We start from the raw sequence: 20,372 nt of genomic DNA, 5'->3' as shown, positions 1-20,372 counted from the left end.
CTAATTCGCTTATGACATCCTCTGTCTCACAATTTAGTGTGTCTCAATATATATATAAATATATTATTTTATATAATTAATTGTTATAAAATAAAAAAAATATTATTATATAATAAACTCTAATTAATATTTATCACTAAAACTAGAAAATTTTAAAAGTTAGGAGTATATCCTAACTTTAAATTAATTAACCTAAATAATTCATTATTAATTCAAATAAATATAAAAAATAATTATAAATCCTGATTGGATGAGTGAACCTTGTTAATTGTCTTTTTATTATATTAAAATATAATAAATTAAAATTAAAAAAATAATTAAAAATTATAATAAATTAATAATAGAACACGACGAGAGACACTAAATTATGAGACATTAAGATCCCATCTTTCCTAATATGGCCTTAAATTTTTGTTATCCGATAAAAAAAGTCATCTTTTCCACCCTAGTTTTTCAAGAAGTTATAATTAATGGATGTGGAATGTTGAATAAGAATATAAGATTTTTTACTTCTTTTTTTTTCTTTTTATTTATTTATAAATTTGTGCTTTATTTTTCGTAATTACCTAAAAAAGAAATAGATAAAATTAAAGGTGGTCATGGGTACAATCAGGTGTATCATACAATCAGATTGATCTACACCCAAACCTTGACCTGCATCTTGATTCGAACCCACATTCCGACCTAAATCGTATAAATGACACTATTCGGTTATATAAATGACATTGTCTTTAATTGACACTATTCTGTTATACAAATGACACTATAACATTGTAAATGACATTATGTATAATTGCCACTATACGATTGTAAATGACACTATAATATTTCAAATAATAGTATAAGATTGAAAATGACACTATAATATTTTAAAATGTTACAGTGTCATTTATATAACCGAATAATGTCAATTATAGACAATATCATTTGTATAACCGAATAGTATTTTACACGATTTGGGCTAGGATGTGAGTTCAGATTAGGATGCAGGTCAAGGTCTGGATACAAGTCAATCCAATTTTACGGTACACTCGATTGTACCCAAATTTTTGTGAAAGAATTAAATGAAACAACCCAAAAAGAATATAGACCAAGTCAAATGGGAGAAATAAAGTTTTTTTTTCTTCTATAAATAATAATAATTATGAACACAATATTTATTAATTATTTTTGTAAGAGTAATATATATATTCATGAACGTAAAAATTACCAAACTTCATAAACTAATATTTACATTTCCATAGTTTCAAAAAGAAAAAAGATAATTAAATTTCCATTAAAAGTAGAATTCATGATCTGAACCACAAGTGAGATTCTACAACTCATATTCTCAACGATATCTGCTACAACTCTTATTTCAAAACCAACACAAATGCCCCCAAAATTAAAATTGATTGCTAATGAGGGGCAACACACGAACTTGAAGAGCATCATTTCCCAAATCGAGTTGTTCCTCAAGAATCTCCGTCGCCGAATCTGCTGCGGAGGGCGTGCAGTGATCCACCTCCATCATTTGAAGCGTCGCTATTTCTCCGATACCACAAGGCACGCTCTCGAGCCTCGAGCAATGCCTGATCACGAGGCGCTCGAGCCTCGGGAAGTGCGTGGCCTCGGCCACCCAACGCCGCAGATCAAGCCTCTCCATGAGCAAGAATCTCAGCACGGGGAAGCCTCCCTCCACTGCCTCCCACTCTTCACCCACACCACTCAAACACTTGAGCTTCAACACTTGTAGATTCGGCAAACACCCAATCCCAGCCGTCACGTCTTCCCAAGGAATCTCGCATCCTCTAAGAGTCAGTTTCTTAACCCCGAGCGGCACTCCGAACCTGACCGCAGCCGTTGGCACGAAGCAGAGATTCAACGTCTCGAGTTTGTGCAGATAAATGAGATTGCCAAGTTGATATAACGATGATCTACCCGTGTACATACCTTTGAGTCTCTTCAAATTCGGAATCCTCTCAATGGCCTCTCTAGTGAAGCTGAAGTTTCTCACCCTCGAAAGCGTTTGCAAGTTTTCTAGGACCGGAGAGAGGAACGAAGCAGGGGACAAGGTTATGTTGAGAAACACAAGATGCCGAAGCTGTGGCATCTCCCAAATTGGTAAGGGTACAACTAACCTATACTCATGTGAACTAAACTTAACCGATGAACCCACAATCAAGCTCTGCAGATTCTCGAGTTTAGGCAGTGAGGGAGGGAGCGTGGAGTAGCGAATGAAGCCACTCGCAAAGGCCAGGAACTTGAGATGGAGGAATTGCAATATGTGAATAGGGAAGTACTCAAAGTTCACTTCAAGAATGTGCAGTATCTTGAGGTGGCTGAAGCCGATGAGCACCTCGTCGTTGTAAGAGCAGCAGAAGACAGAGCGAGCAGGGGAGGAGCACGCGTTCCTGAAGTGGAACCACTCCACGCATTTGGAGAACCAGAGGCGGCGCTTCTGCTTCATGCTCTCCTGAATCCCATTCATGGGGTGGAGGAATCTTTCGAATCGACCTCTCTTAATGCACAGATCCCTCAACAGATCATGTATGCTGCAGAATCTAGGCTTCCCGTTAGACCTATTCATCGTGACCAAAACTAGACTTCTCTTGACAAGATCCTCCAAATACGCCTCAGCCACTTGTTCCAAGCTTTTCGACCTAATTGGTCTGAGAAATCCTTCTGCAACCCACATGGCTATGAGCTGGAACACGGGGATTTGGTAGTCTTCTGGGAAGCCGCCCATGGAGAGGAAGCACGGCTTCAGATGATGAGGCAAGTGGTTATAACTCAACAACAATATCTCCGTTGGGAGGTGCTCTTCCTCGTCGCGTGATGCAGTCACAGCTAAACTCACATCCCTACCAATATTCTCCCATTGATGCTTCCTCCTATCTACCTTGAGCAGCCCTGCAACCACGATGATCGAGAGTGGAAGCCCACGACAGTTCCTTGCAATCCATCTTCCAGTTCCCTCCAGTTCACGAGGGCAACGACGTTCCTCCCCAAACACCTTCCCCCGGAGAAGCTCCCAGCTCTGCTCCTCGTTCAAGAATCGCATCTGATGGAAAGGGGCAGAGGAGTTGGCGTAGACAGCCACGTCTACTAATCTGGTGGTTACTATGATCCGACTGCCATTATGATCGTCGGGGAAGATCATCTTTACGTCATCCCACGCCTCCGTGCTCCACATATCATCCAACACGACGAGGTACCTTCTCCCCTTCAAACTCTTGTACACAAGCTCATCCACTTGTTCTGATCCCGGGCTCGAATTCTCAGCCATTGAATGGAGGAGGCCTCGGAGAATATTTGACCTTCTGTGATCTTGTGTCACGGCTGTCCAAGCACGGACATGGAAGTGATACTCAACACACGGATCGCAGAAAACATTAGTGGCTAAAGTCGTCTTACCAATCCCCGCCATCCCAACCAAGGAAACGACCTTAACATTAGTTGATCCTCCACACAACTGATTCTTGATTTCCATCAGTTCGTCGTCAAATCCAACCATAGCCGTTTTCCCAATAGGTGCATCACCATAGGTATGATCACTCAACTGCAAAGCTTTGATCTCTTTTCGACTTTCCTTGATCACCACCACTTGTTGCACAATGGAAACAACTTCATCCACAACATTTTGAAAGTCTTGATATATAGACCTTCTGACAGTAACAGGGACAAGCGGATTTTGGACATGGAAGTCTACGATGTCTTCAGCTTGATACGCAGCTTCTCTGATGCGTCCTTCCAGAGAATCAGTAGCTATTCCGCCTGCCGGCGGATCATTTTCGAGGAAATCTTGCAAGAAACACAACTTTTCATCAAGAATTGTGATTTGATGTTTGATTGTGGACAAATTGTACAAGTGATCTTGCTGCGTTGCCTTCCTCAGCGCTTGCAAAGCCGAGAGAAGCGCAGCATACGCCATATCTACCCTTCCTAAACACAGAAACAGAGGAAAACAGTATACTTTATGAATGAATCCAACACTTGCAACATAAACAAATACTCTGCACTTTCTAAGAAAAAATAAGTAGCAAAAGAGAGAGAATTTGGACTTAGTAAACTCTCTATCTCTCATTCCTTATCAAAAAAAAAAAACTCTCTATCTCTCATTGACTTGTGTTAGTTTTATTTTTTCAAGAGAAAGAGACATACAACAAAGTCACACACATATTAACTGCTCTAGTGATTTGAACCCCAAACTTATTAATTAGAAGGGAAGCATCCTAGCAATTAACCTTTGTTTCGTAGTAGACTTTAATTAGAGGAGAAAAATAAATCATATCCTACGTGCCGTCAAATAATCACTCTATTTCAATTTTCTTCAATTCTCGTTCATTCTTATATTTTTCCATATCTCTAATCAATCCCCACCTCTATTTAAACTTCACCCATTAAAAAATCTATAAAAATCAATAACATACAAATGTATAAAAATCAATAACATGCATTAATATGCTATCAAACTCCACGTATACAAGCTATATAAATAGTTATAATTTCGTACGTGATTCTCCACGCAGAAGATTTCACGAGTCAACATATATATACAATTTAATTTTTTAATTGTTATTTAATTGTTTCATTTTATCATGAGTATAAATATATTTTATTAATAATAACCAACATTTTGACTCAAATATAGATAAATCTCGTCGAAAGAATAATTCTTTGTGAAATCAACTATTCTTATATTTCATTTATAAAAAAGGTGTAAGATTAATTTTATTTCTTTCACATATTTCCTGATCTTCTTCGTTTTTTTATTTAGATTATACGTTCGTGGAACAATCTTCGGCTACAAAAAGTATGAACAAGTTAAAACTATACAATGTGTATAGTATAACATACTGATTTGCCATAATTTTCTAATCTCATACTATACGGCTCAGTTTCTCTATGCATTTATTTTGTGACCTTCTCCTATAACAAAATAAAAATAATTTTGCCTAATTCGCTGAGACGTGTTGATTTTGACAAGCAAAGCAATTTTTTTTTTTTTTTTTTTGCATTTGTACGAATATATTGAAGTGTCCCACATTGCATTGGAGATAATGACATAAGCCACTTTATATGGTGAGGCAACCCTCTCCCTTATAAGGCTTTTTAAAGGAGGAATGAGCTCAATATATATTTCTAATTAGTCCAAAAAGCATAGTCCAAAAATTCGACCACGCCAGCTTTATATTTTTCATTCAATCGATCATTCACAAAATTCATCCATTTCTTGCTAGGTGCCATCTAAATGATTATTAAAATAAGGAAATCGATTAGAATTTGCTAGGTGTCAATTTCTAGGCATCCTAATAATGGAGATAGAACTACCAACATCACCAACCAAATGGAAGACTACAATCACATAAAGTACGAGGAAATATATATTCACATAAAGTATGAGCAATGATGGAGAAGCATACCTGTCTCAAGAGGAAATTATTGCAGCTTTTTTCCCGAAACTTTAAATGCTTCTACCTTTGGTATCTTTGAATCCTTAAGCTACAAATATAAAGGAGAAAAAAAAAACAGAGTTTTAAGGAAAATAGCAACAGAGTAGGTGGAGGTTCCATATATGTACGTACAGAGCAATTGTGCATATATTTATGCAAATATACTAAGAGTTGTAGTAGCAATCCATCGTGCTGGTATGTACGCAAAATCTAGATAAAAATATTACAAAATCTTGTGAACTACTAAACTATCCAATTATGAGATTATGCCACTCTGTTTTCTTTAATGCTTATCACTTTATCCCGCTATTGATTTCAAGTAATAAACTTTAAATAATTATTTATCACTCACTGAAAATATAAGAATATAATTAGCAGCAGCAGCATCTGGTAAATTAATTACTAGAGTGGTATGCTGCAGATGCTTATCCCACATCGATAAATACAGGGCAAAACTAAGTGCTGACTCCTAAAATGGAAGAATACGGTAACACCTACTGAGCAGAACACGGAAGGCCATTAATAAACAGATATTTCACAGGTGTATGAGTTGTACTATACCGGTGACAAAGAGCTTCTTTGTTCTAATATTGGTAGCCGAAATTGAAGCTGAAGAATCCTCGGAGGCTACGGGATTCTCACCTGTAAAAGCACACAGTTATTTCCTTCACCTAGAAATTACTGCACTGGTTTAAGTAGATGCTCGATATCAAGAACTATGCTCCACAATAAAAAAAAATAGCCAAGGTGTTCAAATTATCAGGTCCTTAGACACTACCCAGTTAACATTAAGCATAACAATTCATAAAGAGTTTTTTTAGGATATAAAAGTCTTTAATTAGTTGTGCATGAACATGTCAAAGTAAAGCAACTATTCTGCAAACTATAGATATATCTCTCCTCATATACATTCCAATAAAATCATATCAGCAGCAATGGACAAAAATATAGCAACAAGTAGCTTAATTCTAAATTTACATCTACTTCATATATTCCTTCATAGGGATGAGCTTAATCTCAGCTGCAACAAGAAGTCCTAGAGTACCCTGAGACCATGGGATAGCATAGAAAAGGGCAGAGTATTCATTGTCTTTCATTGCTCTGACCAACCGACCATCTGCCAAAACAATTTCAAAAGCCACAACAGTATAAAATCACACGATGCCCCCAGTTAGCATTGTTTGGCAGATGCCTGAGAAAAATCGTCATCAAGAACACTCAATCACCTCCTAATCTGGGTAACAACAAAACTTCACAAAGGATAAATGGCTATTTCTTGAGATCTCAACTCTACTTACTAGTTTCTTTGAATTGTTGGAGCAGCGTTATGAGCCTTTCTTCAACTCTACTTACTACTATACGAAGTCAAAATCAGCCTCCCTAAATGAAATATGAAATCACAATTTAAAATCAATAAAAGCTTAGTAGAAATAAACAAGGAACTACAGCATGCCAGGAACACAAAGGATAAACTTGATACTTTGGAGAAACATTAAACAAAACAAAATGCAATCACTACCGTGCCACGTTGAGCCATTATTCTCCTTTGCCTGATCGCTTCCAATTCTAGGTCAGCCTATATCAATTAAACCATCAATTTCGAATAATATCACAGAAAAGCAGGAACAATAGATCGGACTATAAACAAACAAGCAAATGCAGCAATTTCATATTGCTCCATCCCCTATTTTGCAACACGTAGAAAATTGGAAAGAAGAAGAAGAAGAATTCAATGCATAACTAAAAGTTACCTTGTTAGACAGCTCAACGACTAAAAGCCCAAGCTCTCAACTGATGTCTGAATCAATTTCAAATGAAATTGAACCTCAAGCCAAATCCTCGTATGAAATAGGTGAAATTGAAAATGGAGCTAATCTCCTTGTTGGATTGAAATTCAATTGGTTGAGTATGTGGAGAATTGAATTGGCGATGAAGAATTATCGAAAATTGGAGAATTCATTGGATTGCTGCATCTTCGTTCTTAGCTAGCTAGGTGAGAGAGAGAGAGAGAGAGAGAGGAATACTATTTTATCTCTCTCGACGAATATGAAATGGTTTACTAGGAGGTTAGCTTTTTCTTTTGCATTTTATCTGTTAAAAAGCAAAGTCAGTTATTATTTATATATATAGAAAATGTGAATCAAAAGCAGAAAATTAATTTTATAAGTCACCCTTTTTTTGTCTTATTTTATTTTGTGGAAATTTGAAATCAATCTAGAACCTCCAATGTGTACAAAAGTAATAATTAATAAAAAAAAGTAATAATTAATCAAAAGTGCTGTAAAAAAATGTGTACAAAAGTAATAGTCATACAACGATGTCAAATTAATTAATCAATAATTAGAAATATAATTTTTCTCCCCCAAAAATAAAAAAGAAATATTAGTTTCCGCTTTTAATGACGGTGGAATTGTTCCTTAGAAATAATTCTGACCTTTAATTAGAGAACTATTATTACTCTCACTAATAATATGTTAAATTACACAATTAGTGAGGGTAAAAATCCCATAACTAATTTTTTCGGCACTAAAGCTCCTTTTTCTTGTAGTGTAACATGGTATCAGAGCCAACCCAATCCAATGATGCTCCCCCGCGTGCGGGGTGTATGGCATGAGCCACTTTATATGGAGGGTTTCGTTGTCAACAGATGACGTTTGGAATAGTCCACGCTGTGCGCGGGGGTTGTATGGCATGAGCCACTTTATATGGTGAGACAACCCTCTCCCTTATAAGGCTGGTGAGACAACCCTCTCCCTTATAAGGCTTTTTAAGGGAGGAATGCGCCCAATATCTATTTCTAACAAAATAAGTTAAAACTATACAATATGTATAGTATAACATTTATTACGTTGATTTACCATAATTTTCTAGATCTCATATTGTACGACTCAGTTTCTCTACAAATTTATTTTAGTGTTCTAAATTTTTTAACCTTTCCTTATAACAAAACAGAAATAATTTTGCCTAATTCACTGAGACGTGCTGATTTTAACAAGCAAAGTAATTTCTTTTGCATATGTATTTTAGAGCAATTTTACTTTCTTTATGACAACAATCCTCACAAGAAACTTTTTAGTTTTGTGGCTACTGTTAGTCTATATGGGCTAATAACAAACTTTAATCGTCTCAAAAATTGAGTAGTTGAATATAGTTGAATTAATTGAATTATCTCATATTTTTTTAATATTCTTAATTCATGTTACCAGAATTGTAGTCCAAACTTTTTCTTTTGTAGAAGAATTGGGTGTGACTGAAATAATTGGGAATGGTTATAACAAACTCATTGTTTAATGATCAAACATTAAGTTAGTTTTATTTTGGTTGCCTTAGTGTTCTTTATGATTGATCAAAATAGATGTAAAGCAGATTGAGGAATTGATTTTTTTTTTTTGAAACGAGCTAGATTGAGGAATTGACTTTAAAATGTTGGTTATATATACTTATTCTAAATATTAGAAATATCGACGAATAATGAAGCTATCCGTTTGAATGCCATTAACCCATAAATAAAGAATAAAAATATGGTTGTCAGAATTTTGCGATTATGAGTTCAAAGAGATAAGTTAGACAATGAAGCATTGGAAATAATTGTGATTGATGGATAGGTAAGTCTTAGCACAATTTTATCAAATAAATAGTTAATTTTTCCAATTATACAACCCATAAATATGAAAACTTTTTATAAAATTTCATATGAAAACTAATGGGTATTTTTATGATCTCAACAAAATTAATAATTTAATTGCTAAAAGTTGTTGAGATTAATATAATTTAAAATGTATTACTAATTTATTTTAATTAATTATATAAATAATTTACATAAAAAATTATTTTATATAATTATCATAAGAATAACATAAAATATATAAATTACATAAAATATGTACCCGTCGAATTTCGACGGGTAATACACTAGTATTTTTTTTTATACAGGTCAACAAAATTCGAGCATCTGTTTCAATAGGGTTCAAGAAAAAGTTTAATAAATTTCTTAAAGAGGGATAACTAATAGTTATTAAAAACTTCCAAGTACTGGAAAACAAGCCTAACTTTTCAGCATAAAAAAATTAATCATGAGTGGAAGATCAGTTTTAGCCTTAAAACCACTCTCTTTATTTCCTTAAAAAAACTGCTGCCCAAGTCATGGAAGAAATGAAAAATAGGCTTTTTTTTTTAATTCGAAAAATAGGCTATCGATTTTATATCTAATTTTATTTTAACGTCTTAAATGAAAATATTACATTAACTTTATCTAAATACTACTCCCTCCGTCTACGAAAAAGAGTCTCGTTTGAGGGTGGACACCAATTTTAATAAAATTGTTAAAGTTGTTGTAAGTAGAATAAAATTAATTTGTAGGGTAGTGTTAGTACAAAAAAGTAGAATAAAGATACACAATTAATTAGTTAAAAAGTGGAATAAAAGTACAATTTATAGTTAAATGTAGGAGAAAAAGTATGATGTGATGATTTAAAAAGTGAAACAAGACTTTTTTCCGTATAAAAAAAAAATAGTAAGTAAGATATTTTTCGTGGACGGAGGGAGTAATATTTACAATTTTTTGTAATTGGACTAATGGTAGGAATGACACGCCTGAATTACTGGTGGACGTCGTATCCCACCAAAATAATTCCTGCAGAATTATCAAAACAAATTAGTATGATGATAAGCATGGTCGATCCCACAGAGAGCAGGTAAATTCATTCAATTCTCTAAAACCTATAATTTTGGTGTAGCCACCACGCCTTAATTTTGAGAAAATATTAATTAACTAAGAAAGAAAATTAAATAAAATAACTCTTTGAAATAAATCAATAAAAAGGTAACTCGGCTCGAATAAATCCACACTAATTCAAAGCTCTGATCATCGACGCAAAGATTAATTAATCTCTATCAACCAACCAGTTATAGGATACCGTGAAACGCAACGGGCGTACCCCAATTCCTACTTACTGTGTCGATAAACAGCTGGAGACGCCAGACCTGCTTATTTCTCTTATTAAAATATAACCTAGCTGGAGACGCCAGACCTAGATTTAATATTCTAATAGCATTAAGATGAAGGAACCCAATTTATATCAATTATCCTAGAGACGCTAGTAATAATTAATATACCAATTAATTCCTACTACGAACATGGTAGTTGTATCACTAATCAGCCCTATTCCAACAATTACGGATTGGCAGGAACTAATTGACTATAATCCAATTAAACTTAAGTTGGCCAGACTTAAATAAAATCAGAATTATCATTGAACCTAGGAATTAATCGGAATCAATAGGAATCAATTTTAAACCAATTAGATCTCACAGATCATTAAATTAGAGTTTCATTATTTTCGCCGAATTAAAAGTTTTAGCTACTCATACTTAAATTAAGAACAATCAAATAAATAAAAATAAACATAAATAAAATAAACGAAACAAGCTATGAAATAAATTGCAAGAATTAAATCAACCACTTGAATCAACCCAAATACTCGTCTGCCTTCGATCCTATTCCAGCCGCAATTCCAGAAACAAATGCAAGAATTAAATTGTAAAAGTAAAAGTAAACAAGGAGATTAAAGACACTAAGGAACGTGTGTATCAATTAAATTGCATGAAAACAAAGAAGTCAACTCCTATATCTAATCAACAATTGCGGCTGTAGTAGTAAAAGTGTGTACCAAAAGAAAATTAAAACCTAACTAATACTCCATGCATGCGGCCCTAGGCCGCCTAAACCAAAAATCATGGGCTTCGGCCCTTTCACCAAATTAATTCCAAAACTAAAAATAAAACAAGAGTTTTGAGCTTTATAAAAAATTAACAAGTGTTTAAAAGCCCAATCTCTAACTATCTCCAACTTCACGTCAATTCTCTATGGAAAGCTCGTCTTTCACCAATTCTTTCCATCAACAGTTCCATCTCCAATTCTTCTCATTCCTGCGCCAAAACATTGCAAACTATGCAAAATCACATGAAATCACGGCGAAACGCACACTAAACTAGGTAACTAAAATACACACATCAATTACTTAGCACCATGTTGGAAAGAAAATGTATCTTTAAAATTGAGGTAGCTATGAAGTTTGTGAGTGTCACTATACATTTAAAGATGTTATGTACGACATTGATATTGTGACCAAGTTTTCTTCGATCTACAATGTTGCTATAAGTTTAATTTACTCATGTGTTAATATATTATTTAAAAGAATTATGAATAATAAATCATTAAAAATCCTTACTGATGCATCTCCTTAGATAATATTTTGAATTTCAAATGGTTGCTGATCAATTTCATGTGATAGCTCCATCGATGTAAAAATTTCAGCTAATAGGAAATAGATCAAAGGATGACAGAGAATACAACATGCCAACCGCATCAAAGGTCGTCACTTTTATTGTTGGAGATTTTGAGTCGATGCCCTATAAGAGAGGCATAGTTATTCAGAAGAGTACTGGTGAACTTATACGCTTGAATGAATTTAATCCTTTCTACCTTTCGATGCACTATCCACTAATATTATTTTTGGAGATGATAGATACTATCTAGATATTATGCATGCTGCATCTCACATGAGCAAAAGAAATAAGTTAACACTGAAAGAGTTCTTAGCATTCATGATATAAATAAAAAAAAAAGGACAATTACTACTTCTTGCTAAACGATTGCTTCAAAAATTTATGGTGTACGGATACACCATGATGGAAACATAAAGGCTACGAATCTGTTACAATCAGGCAATCTTTAGGTCAGAAAAATATGATAATCTAAATGATTTGAAAAGCAAGGGAAAGGTACTGACACAACATATGCAAACCGTATTTGATAAATTCAAATAAATGTTATAGTTTCCCTAAAAAAAAATGTTATAGTTTCCCTTTTAAAATTTTATTGGTCGATACTCTGTTTAAATATATAGTTCATAATACATCTAATTTAGACCAATTTCAAATAAATGTTATAATGTTTATTTTAAAATTACTTCATTCAGTATTCTATTTTAGTGAAATGGAATTTATGAATCAAAAATAGCATTAGAAAAATCCACAAATTTTTATAATAATAATGTCGAATTTCAATGGACTCCTTACTAGTAAATACATATAGGATAATCAAGTAGAGTGAAACCCGAATCAAGAAGCGTTGTGAAATATAATTATTAATAGTCCTTGTTCACTCCATCTAATCTATTTTTTTTAAATTACAAAATATATCTATTATATAACTAAATAAGCAACTCGCATAAACAGGACCTCTACATCACATAAGGGAGGGAAAACTATATGCACGCAGGTGGAATCACTATCCACACAAAAATGAAAAAATTATCCAAGCGAAACTAACCTCAAAATCTCCCACAATTATTACACTACAAAAAATATTTTTTTACCGACGGATTTACCGAGGGAATCCAAATTATCGGTAATTATCGAGAGTTTAGCAAGGAATTACCGAGAAAAATAAATTTTCAAAAACAACGAGAGATTTACTGAGGGATTTCCGAGGGAAGATTACCGACTGATATCTTCCCTCGGTAAAATGAAATTTAAACTTTACTTTGGTTAAATTAAGACTATGCGGTTCTTCTTTCTTAGAACTCTCTCCCTCTTCGCCATTCACAATTCTGATTCTCATTCTGCAGCGCCAGCCGCCGTCTTCGCTGTCTCCGTCCCCGCCGCCGGCGTCGTTCCTGGTAAATCATATGCTCTCTCTCTCTCGTTGTCATGATAATCCTGGTAAGTTTTGCATCTATTTCTCTCTTCCTCTCTTCCATTCTCTACATTAATTTTGCTTAGATTTGCGAGCATGTTCAGATCGCTGCCGATACATCTATCCTCCTCCGGCGAAGCTCCACCATCATCTGGTATCTCTCTCGCTCTCTTTCTCTCTATATATATGTGTGTGTGTGTGTGTGTGTGTGTGTGTATCATTTCCTTGTATATTGTCTTCTCTGTTTTGAAATGCAGCCACTGCTGCTCTCCGACGTCGCAACATCATCGCCATTTCCGATTACCTCTCACTTCTTCATCAGACTCGTCTCTCTCTCATTGCCGAAGGTTAGTAATTTTCTTTGAAATTAATTTATTTGGAGCTATTATTTAGCCAGTGTGTGCAAGCCTTATAAAATGTGGATATATTTATGTAAATTACTTCCCCTGTTTGAAGTATTGTTTGTAAGTAAAGGCTCGGTTTCCATGTAATTACTTGATGGAATTATTACACTTTAAGAATAATATCTGGCAATTCATCAGCACCTGACTTATTGAACTTCATACATGATTTTAATTGTTTCTTTGTTTTTAAGATTTCTAGTCTGTAAGTTGGGGTGATACTATAAAGGCATGATTTTTCTAGTTGTCGTCTATTCAAATTTATGTATCAATTCTTGTATATCACTAGATGATAAGTTGATGATGCATTTGTATTTAAGAATAATATCTGGAACATGTGGAGTTGTTGTTGCCTAGTGATGTTTTGTTAGCTAATCTTTATTTAACAAGCATGCCAAACTAGGGATGTTGCAATTCAGTGTAAGATAAACTACATCGCAATATGATTTACCTAATAGAGTTGAATTCATTAATTTCATTGTGTTGATATTCAACATCTTGTCCCAAAATAACATGATTATCTTGCATGTGTGGACCTTATTTAGCAATTGGTGGCATATGCTGTGCTCTTGATTTGATTTTGATGAGATGATTCTGCTACTTGTGTTGTGGTTGATGCAATGTTATGTTATGGTTTATGATGTGCATTATATATTTGAGTTGTGTGTATCAGTAAGTATATTTTGTGGAAAGAACAATAACGATATTATTGAGCTAATTATGTGTGTAACTTATACAGAAAATCATCATATAATGCAGTTGAGAACTTTTGCTTAACTTGATGGAATTGACTATGAAATAATTCAGTAAGACCATTGAGTTGCGAGAGCATCACAATTGACCATCTATTTTCTTCTAATTTTGCAGGTATCTTGATGCTGTATTATTTATGATGACATGACTTATGCTGCCATATGGAGATATAATTGTAGTTTCTTTTTAGAACCATTTTTTTTTCTTTTTGTTCCTTGAGGTTATTCATCTCTGAATGTAAATTGCTGTCTGACGAACTTTAGGAGAATAATTGAAAATTATGGTTGGAGTATAATATAATAATTTCATATTTTTAGTTTGTGAGTTCACAATTGCTTATTAGTTTTTCGTTCATAAATGCTTATTAGTTTTTCTACTTCTATATGAGCCTTGAGCCAAGTGGATTAGGAGGTGCAACATACTATTAAAAAAAAAGGACTTTTACCGAGGGATTACCGAGGGATAAATCCCTCGGTAAAAATTCGCCAAATTCATCATGTTTACCGAGGGAATTATTCCTCGGTAATCCCTCGGTAAAATTTACCAACAGTCGAATTCTCTCGGTAATTTTTTACCGACATTGAAATTACTGACATCTATTTTACTTCGGTAATCTCTCGGTAATCATAATTACCGACGGTTTTTTCAAATTTACCAAGAGAAAATTCCGTCGGTAAAAAAAATATTTTTTGTAGTGTAATTACTACTACTCTTATAGATTTATAATGAACTTATTATTATAAAATTGGTTCTGCCTCAATTAAATTAATTATAACGAGAGAGATCACAGCTATATATGCAACTTACTTTAGGTTGACTTTGCATACGTGGGCACATGTAATGAGTTTAAAATTATTTAAGTTCATTATCTTAGGACGATTTGTAAAAGTAGGTCAATATTTTTCGGACTTGTAAAAATAGACCAATAATTTTAAATTTCGACATTCTTGAGCCATATTTGAATCCAATTAGATTTTTTGGGCCACATTTTGACCAAAAAATATGGCCTATAAATGCCGAATTGGGCCGAAATGTGGCCCAAAAAATACTAAAAAATAAAATAATTGGCCTATTTTTGCAAGTCCGAAATATATTGGCCTATTTTTACAAACCGTCCTAAGATAGTGGACTTAAATAATTTTAAACTCCACATGTAATCAATAAGTTTGAAATTGTCCATTATATAGATCGAGACAGTGTTTTGATCATTTCCACCACCAATCAAGAGAAGAAAAGAACAAAAAAAGAAAAAAGCATCTCCAAAACACACAATGAGGAAAATGTGAGAAGATAATTCTTATTGTTGTTAATTTTGTAGAATGCAAACATTTCCTTACGTTTTATAGGTGAAAAAATTGGGGCCTTATCATTCAAACTAAACGTCTTTTTTGTGTCTAGGGATGGCAATGAATCCTGGACCCGGTCCAGATCCGCGGATCCAGATCATTTTTAGAGGATCTGGGCCTTGTAAAAAATGGACCCGATGGATCTGGATCACTCCTAAGATTTGCGGATCTGGATCTGGAGCAAAAGTTTTAAGACCCAGATCCGGTCCAGATCCGGCCCGCGGATCCAGTAATATATAAAAAATATATAATTTTATTTTATTATTATTGAACTCTACTCTAAAATCTATTACCAATCTATACATCTCTTTTCCTCAATAATATATAGTTCTATTAAAGTTAATATTTTACTTATATCTTAATTTAAATTTTAGTTATTATTATTATTATTATTATTATTATTATTATTATTATTATTATTATTATTTTATTTTTTTTCAATGTCAAAATAGAATACACATTGTTCCACTGTTACTAAATATTGTGCTGAAGATAGAGATGAAATTGATTTTAATGATGTTATAATTAATTTTCACCATTTTTTACATACACAGTTACAATAAGTGTATATCTCATTATAATACTAATATATTATTTAGTACTTGATTATTATATTCTTACTTATTATGAATTTTTATAGTAATTTTTTTACATAGATTATGATTTAGTTATTTATTTTTTAATAATTGTTGAAAGTCTAGATCAAATTCGATTTTAATTTGAGTTTATTTAAAATTTATAAATATTTTAAAAAGAAAAAAAATATGGATCTGGGTCTGGACCCGAGACCCTGTGGATCTTATGGATCTGGACCTGAATCTTATTTTTTTAGATCCAACGGATCTGGACCGGATCCGGACCTAAGTAAGAAAATGCGGATCTGGATCTGGACCATGTAGGATCCGGTCCAGATCCGGCCCATTGCCATCCCTATTTGTGTCATAGAAATGCAAATGTATGTGTTCTTGTTCGTTCCAAATGTTGTTTTCTAAATTTCCTAGAATATTCTGTAGGCTTTTTAAATTCCTTTCTTATGTTTACAATACATAAATAGAAAATGAATAGAGTCACCATTTTTGCCTCCAATATTACTGTTGTCTTTTGTCTTTCATTATTTAAAGCTCATCACCTTCATTTTGGTTTCAATCTTGAACTAGTGAATAAACTTCAGTATGTATTACTCCAGTAACTACATGCACGACGTGTATTATAAAAACAGTTAATTGCGAAAACAAAAACACAAATTTTGATCCATTTTTCCCGCAAAATTCTCCGTATAGTGTGTTGTTACGTGCTGGTAAAAACGCTATGATGGTATAAGTAATTGGAATTCTACTCACTTGACTATTACGCACCTAACATTATAGAGGTTAAGTCAACCGGAAAATTAATTGGATCTGCACATGATAATCTTGTCAGACGTAGAAAAATGAAGAAGGCATGTGCTGCAATTTTCGGAATCAGCATATATATGGATCTGTTCAACTTCTACCACAATGTCTAAGCACTTTGCTCTTAAAATATAACCACTATCTGTCATTAATTTAATTAATTACTACATGTTTGTTGCTAAACTAATTTCTGGTGATTGATGTTGAGCTTCACGAGCATCGAAGAACGCTCCCCTATATATATAGGGGTGCACTCCAGTGAGCTCCCCTATTTTTATCGTGAGACATTAAGTATATTGACTAAGACATATATACTGATGAATAATTTAATTTAAAAAATTGTTAATAAATAAGACATATATACTAATGAACAATGCAGTATATACTAATGAATAACGAAATTTAAAATATTTCGCTTCCTCCAAAATTCGAACCCTAAGAAAAAAATTCGCCCTTTAGATACAATATCAGCCATAGAATTAATAAAATAAACGCACGAGATCGTATCTAAGGTCTCATTAAAAATAGAAGGTCTCATTAAAGAGCGCTCCCCAATATACATACATGATTATATTGATCGATGATTTAATTAGTTTATGTTGATGAGGTTGCACGCTCTGTCATATAGAAGTTTCCGAGTAGGTGCGAAAACTTATGATTTTTCTTGTATACAAGACATAAATTATTTTAAATTTATAAATAGAACGCAATTATAGCAGCAGAAAATAAAGAGCAAGGCCAATAACTCTATTAGCTAAGTCCAGAACCACCATGACCACCGTGCTTGAAACCTGCGGCATCGCTCCTCCGCCAGGCGCCGCCGCCGAGCTGACGGTGCCGCTTTGCTTCTTCGACATCGTTTGGCTCCATTTCCACCCGATCGACCAGCTCATCTTCTACGACCACCCATGCTCAGAGGAAGAGTTCTCCAAAACCGTCGTTCCAAACCTCAAACACTCTCTCTCTCTAACCCTCAAACACTATCTCCCCGTCGCCGCGAATCTCCTCTACCCTCACCACATAGATAAATCTCAGCCCGTAATCCGCTACGTCTCCGGAGACACAGTCCCGCTCACCGTCGCCATCTCCGGCCGCAACTTTGACGACCTCGTCGGAAGCCACGCCAGAGAATCCGATCAGTTCTACGATTTCCTGCCGCCGATGCCGCCGTTGACGGAGCAGGAAAATTACAAAATTGCCCCTCTCGTAGCCCTGCAGGTAAGAACGTAAACGAATCCAATCAAACCGAGTACCCATTCCAGTTCGTGAATTCGATTCGCATTCGATTCATCCTATTCGACATAGCATATTATAAACAACAGTATTGAGATGCGTTTGCTTTAGGATATATCTTTTGTTTTGATGTAATACATAAATTTAAAAATAAATGCATTAATTTTATAGAAGTGCATCGATTTCAAGTTTTCACAAAAAATATACTTATCACAAGTTCCACACTCTCTATATACTCCCTCCGTCCATGAAAGAACTTCCTAGGAGGGAGTGGCATGGATTTTAAGAAAAAATATTGTTGAGTGTATTGAGAGTGGATAAAAGGTAGTTGAGTGTATTGGGAGTGGTAAAAAAATGTTATAATTAATATTGAGAGTTGTGAAAAGTGAAAAGTGAGAGGATTATAAGTGGTGGGGTATAATCCAAAAATAGGTAGGAAGTTCTTTTGTGGACGTCCCAAAAATGAAAGATAGGAAGTTCTTTCGTGGACGGAGGGAGTATTTGATTTGTATACAATCTTATCTACAGGTAACGCTTTTCTCCGACCGTGGATTTTGTATCGGTTTGAGCAATAATCACTGCCTCGGAGATGCGAGGTCAGTCGTCGGATTCATGTCTACGTGGGCTGAAATCAATAAATGCGGCGGCGACAAGAACTTTATGTTGAGAAATGCCGAGTCTCTGCCGTTAATTTTCGACAGATCAGTTTTTGGAGATATCAGTGGCATTACTGATAAGTGCTGGAACATGATGAGGAATATTCCATTAGCGCCGTCATCTCCTCTGTTACCGACGAACAGGGTTAGGGCGGCATTCACCCTTCATCAGTCCGACATTAAAAAGCTCAAGAATATAGCCCTGTCCAAGAATCCCGACATAGTTTGCATCTCTTCTTTCGTCGTCACGGCGGCGTATACCTGGAGCTGCATGGTGAAATCTGCCGCCGCCGCCGATGAAAACGACCCCGAGGTGTTCTTTTATTCGGCCGACGGCAGGGGACGGTCGAACGCGCTAGTCGAGCCGCCGGTGCCAATTAATTACTTTGGGAATTGCTTGGGCGGCGGGCCGGTGAAGCTGGAGCGTAACAAGGTGGCGGCGGACAGCGGATTTGTGGAGGCGGCGGAGGCCATTGCTGATCATATCATGAATAACGTAAACAATAAAGAGAATTTTTTAAAAAATTTGGACAATTGGTTGTCGAAATCGTCGAAATTGGTGGTGATGAGTGCATTAAGAGTTTCTGGTTCGCCGAAATTCGATTTGTCGGATGCCGATTTTGGGTGGGGTAAGGGGAGGAGATTGGAGGTTTTGTCGATGGATAAAGAGAAGTATTCGATGTCGTTGTGTAAATCGTCGGATTCCGACGGCGGATTGGTGGTCGGAATGTCGCTGCCGAGAGAGAGAATGGAGGTTTTCACAGCTCTCTTTGAAGATGGCCTTAAATTAATTGAGTGAGGCTTTGTTGTATGAATTTTCGAATATTTTTTATTTTTAAGGTGTTTTTGCCTTTAGGGATAAGTAAGAGGTAAGTTCCATTTACCAACCTTATACTTCATTTATTTTGACGTACTAAAAAAATTGTACATGTGGTATAAAATTTCGGGCAACATGTTTTCCTTTGAATAAGATATAAATTTATACCTAAGTAAAGATATTATAAATTTATGCCACCTTATAAGTAGTAGATAAATATATTATCATTCAAAACAAATAAGATATAAACAAATACGAGAGGCCACTGTCGTCCGGTGAGAAATACCGGCGGCATGTTGCCGCCGCTAATCACCAACGGCGGCTGCCGTCAGTGACGTCCGGCAACAACGCCACCGCCGTCCATTCAACATTACCGGCAGCGGTAGCGCCGGCGCTAATCACCTACGGCCCCAGCTACCGGTAAATCTCCGGCAATAGACCGCCGATCTCTGACAACCGTTTTTTGAAGTGTCAATCAACAAATCTGTATAGAATTCAACAATGACATGGATGAAAATGTGTTCTCATTCCAACTTATGTCTCCTGTAACTTTATTTCTTGTTGTCCAGCTTCCAAATGTTACTAGCTTTTTAAATTTCCCAAAATGATTGTCTCCTGTAAAACTATATGCATGCTTGGGT

The 20,372-nt window shown here is 34.9% G+C and overlaps 2 protein-coding genes and 1 long non-coding RNA gene across 4 annotated transcripts; 1 reads left to right on the top strand and 2 right to left on the bottom strand.

The window, feature by feature from the left end:
• Positions 1–1,384: 1,384 nt before the first annotated feature.
• LOC131003356 (putative late blight resistance protein homolog R1A-4) lies at positions 1,385–3,913 on the bottom strand. Its single transcript, XM_057929875.1, has one exon. It carries the CDS (start codon positions 3,911–3,913, stop codon positions 1,385–1,387), a length of 2,529 nt encoding a protein of 842 aa, XP_057785858.1.
• Positions 3,914–5,135: 1,222 nt separating this feature from the next.
• LOC131003374 (uncharacterized) lies at positions 5,136–7,528 on the bottom strand. 2 transcript variants are annotated; one of them, XR_009094628.1, is made up of 6 exons: positions 7,187–7,528; positions 6,955–7,011; positions 6,734–6,815; positions 5,997–6,077; positions 5,406–5,484; positions 5,136–5,229 (listed from the first exon to the last, which is right to left on the bottom strand). It is a non-coding gene; the product is annotated as an uncharacterized LOC131003374 (long non-coding RNA). The 2 variants fall into 2 exon arrangements; XR_009094627.1 differs by lacking the exons at positions 6,734–6,815; positions 6,955–7,011 and having other exon boundaries at positions 7,187–7,525.
• Positions 7,529–17,706: 10,178 nt separating this feature from the next.
• Positions 17,707–19,903, top strand: LOC131003372 (malonyl-coenzyme:anthocyanin 5-O-glucoside-6'''-O-malonyltransferase-like). The gene is made up of 2 exons (XM_057929885.1): positions 17,707–18,243; positions 18,787–19,903. Exons 1-2 carry the CDS (start codon positions 17,797–17,799, stop codon positions 19,711–19,713), a joined length of 1,374 nt encoding a protein of 457 aa, XP_057785868.1. The 5' UTR covers positions 17,707–17,796; the 3' UTR covers positions 19,714–19,903.
• The last annotated feature ends 469 nt before the right edge of the window (positions 19,904–20,372 follow it).

This window comes from Salvia miltiorrhiza, unplaced genomic scaffold, assembly GCF_028751815.1.
Source record: "Salvia miltiorrhiza cultivar Shanhuang (shh) unplaced genomic scaffold, IMPLAD_Smil_shh original_scaffold_209, whole genome shotgun sequence".
Taxonomy (NCBI): domain Eukaryota; kingdom Viridiplantae; phylum Streptophyta; class Magnoliopsida; order Lamiales; family Lamiaceae; genus Salvia; species Salvia miltiorrhiza.
Note: the sequence above shows the minus strand (reverse complement) of the source record. Positions and strands in the feature narration are given on the sequence as shown.

What these genes read in the sequence shown, in the direction of transcription:
- LOC131003356 (XM_057929875.1), bottom strand. Translation starts at nt 3,913, where the DNA reads ATGGCGTATGCTGCGCTTCTCTCGGCTTTGCAAGCGCTGAGGAAGGCA.
- LOC131003372 (XM_057929885.1), top strand. Translation starts at nt 17,797, where the DNA reads ATGACCACCGTGCTTGAAACCTGCGGCATCGCTCCTCCGCCAGGCGCC. An exon ending in CCCCTCTCGTAGCCCTGCAG is followed by an intron (nt 18,244 to 18,786) that starts GTAAGAACGTAA and finishes TCTTATCTACAG; the next exon opens with GTAACGCTTTTCTCCGACCG.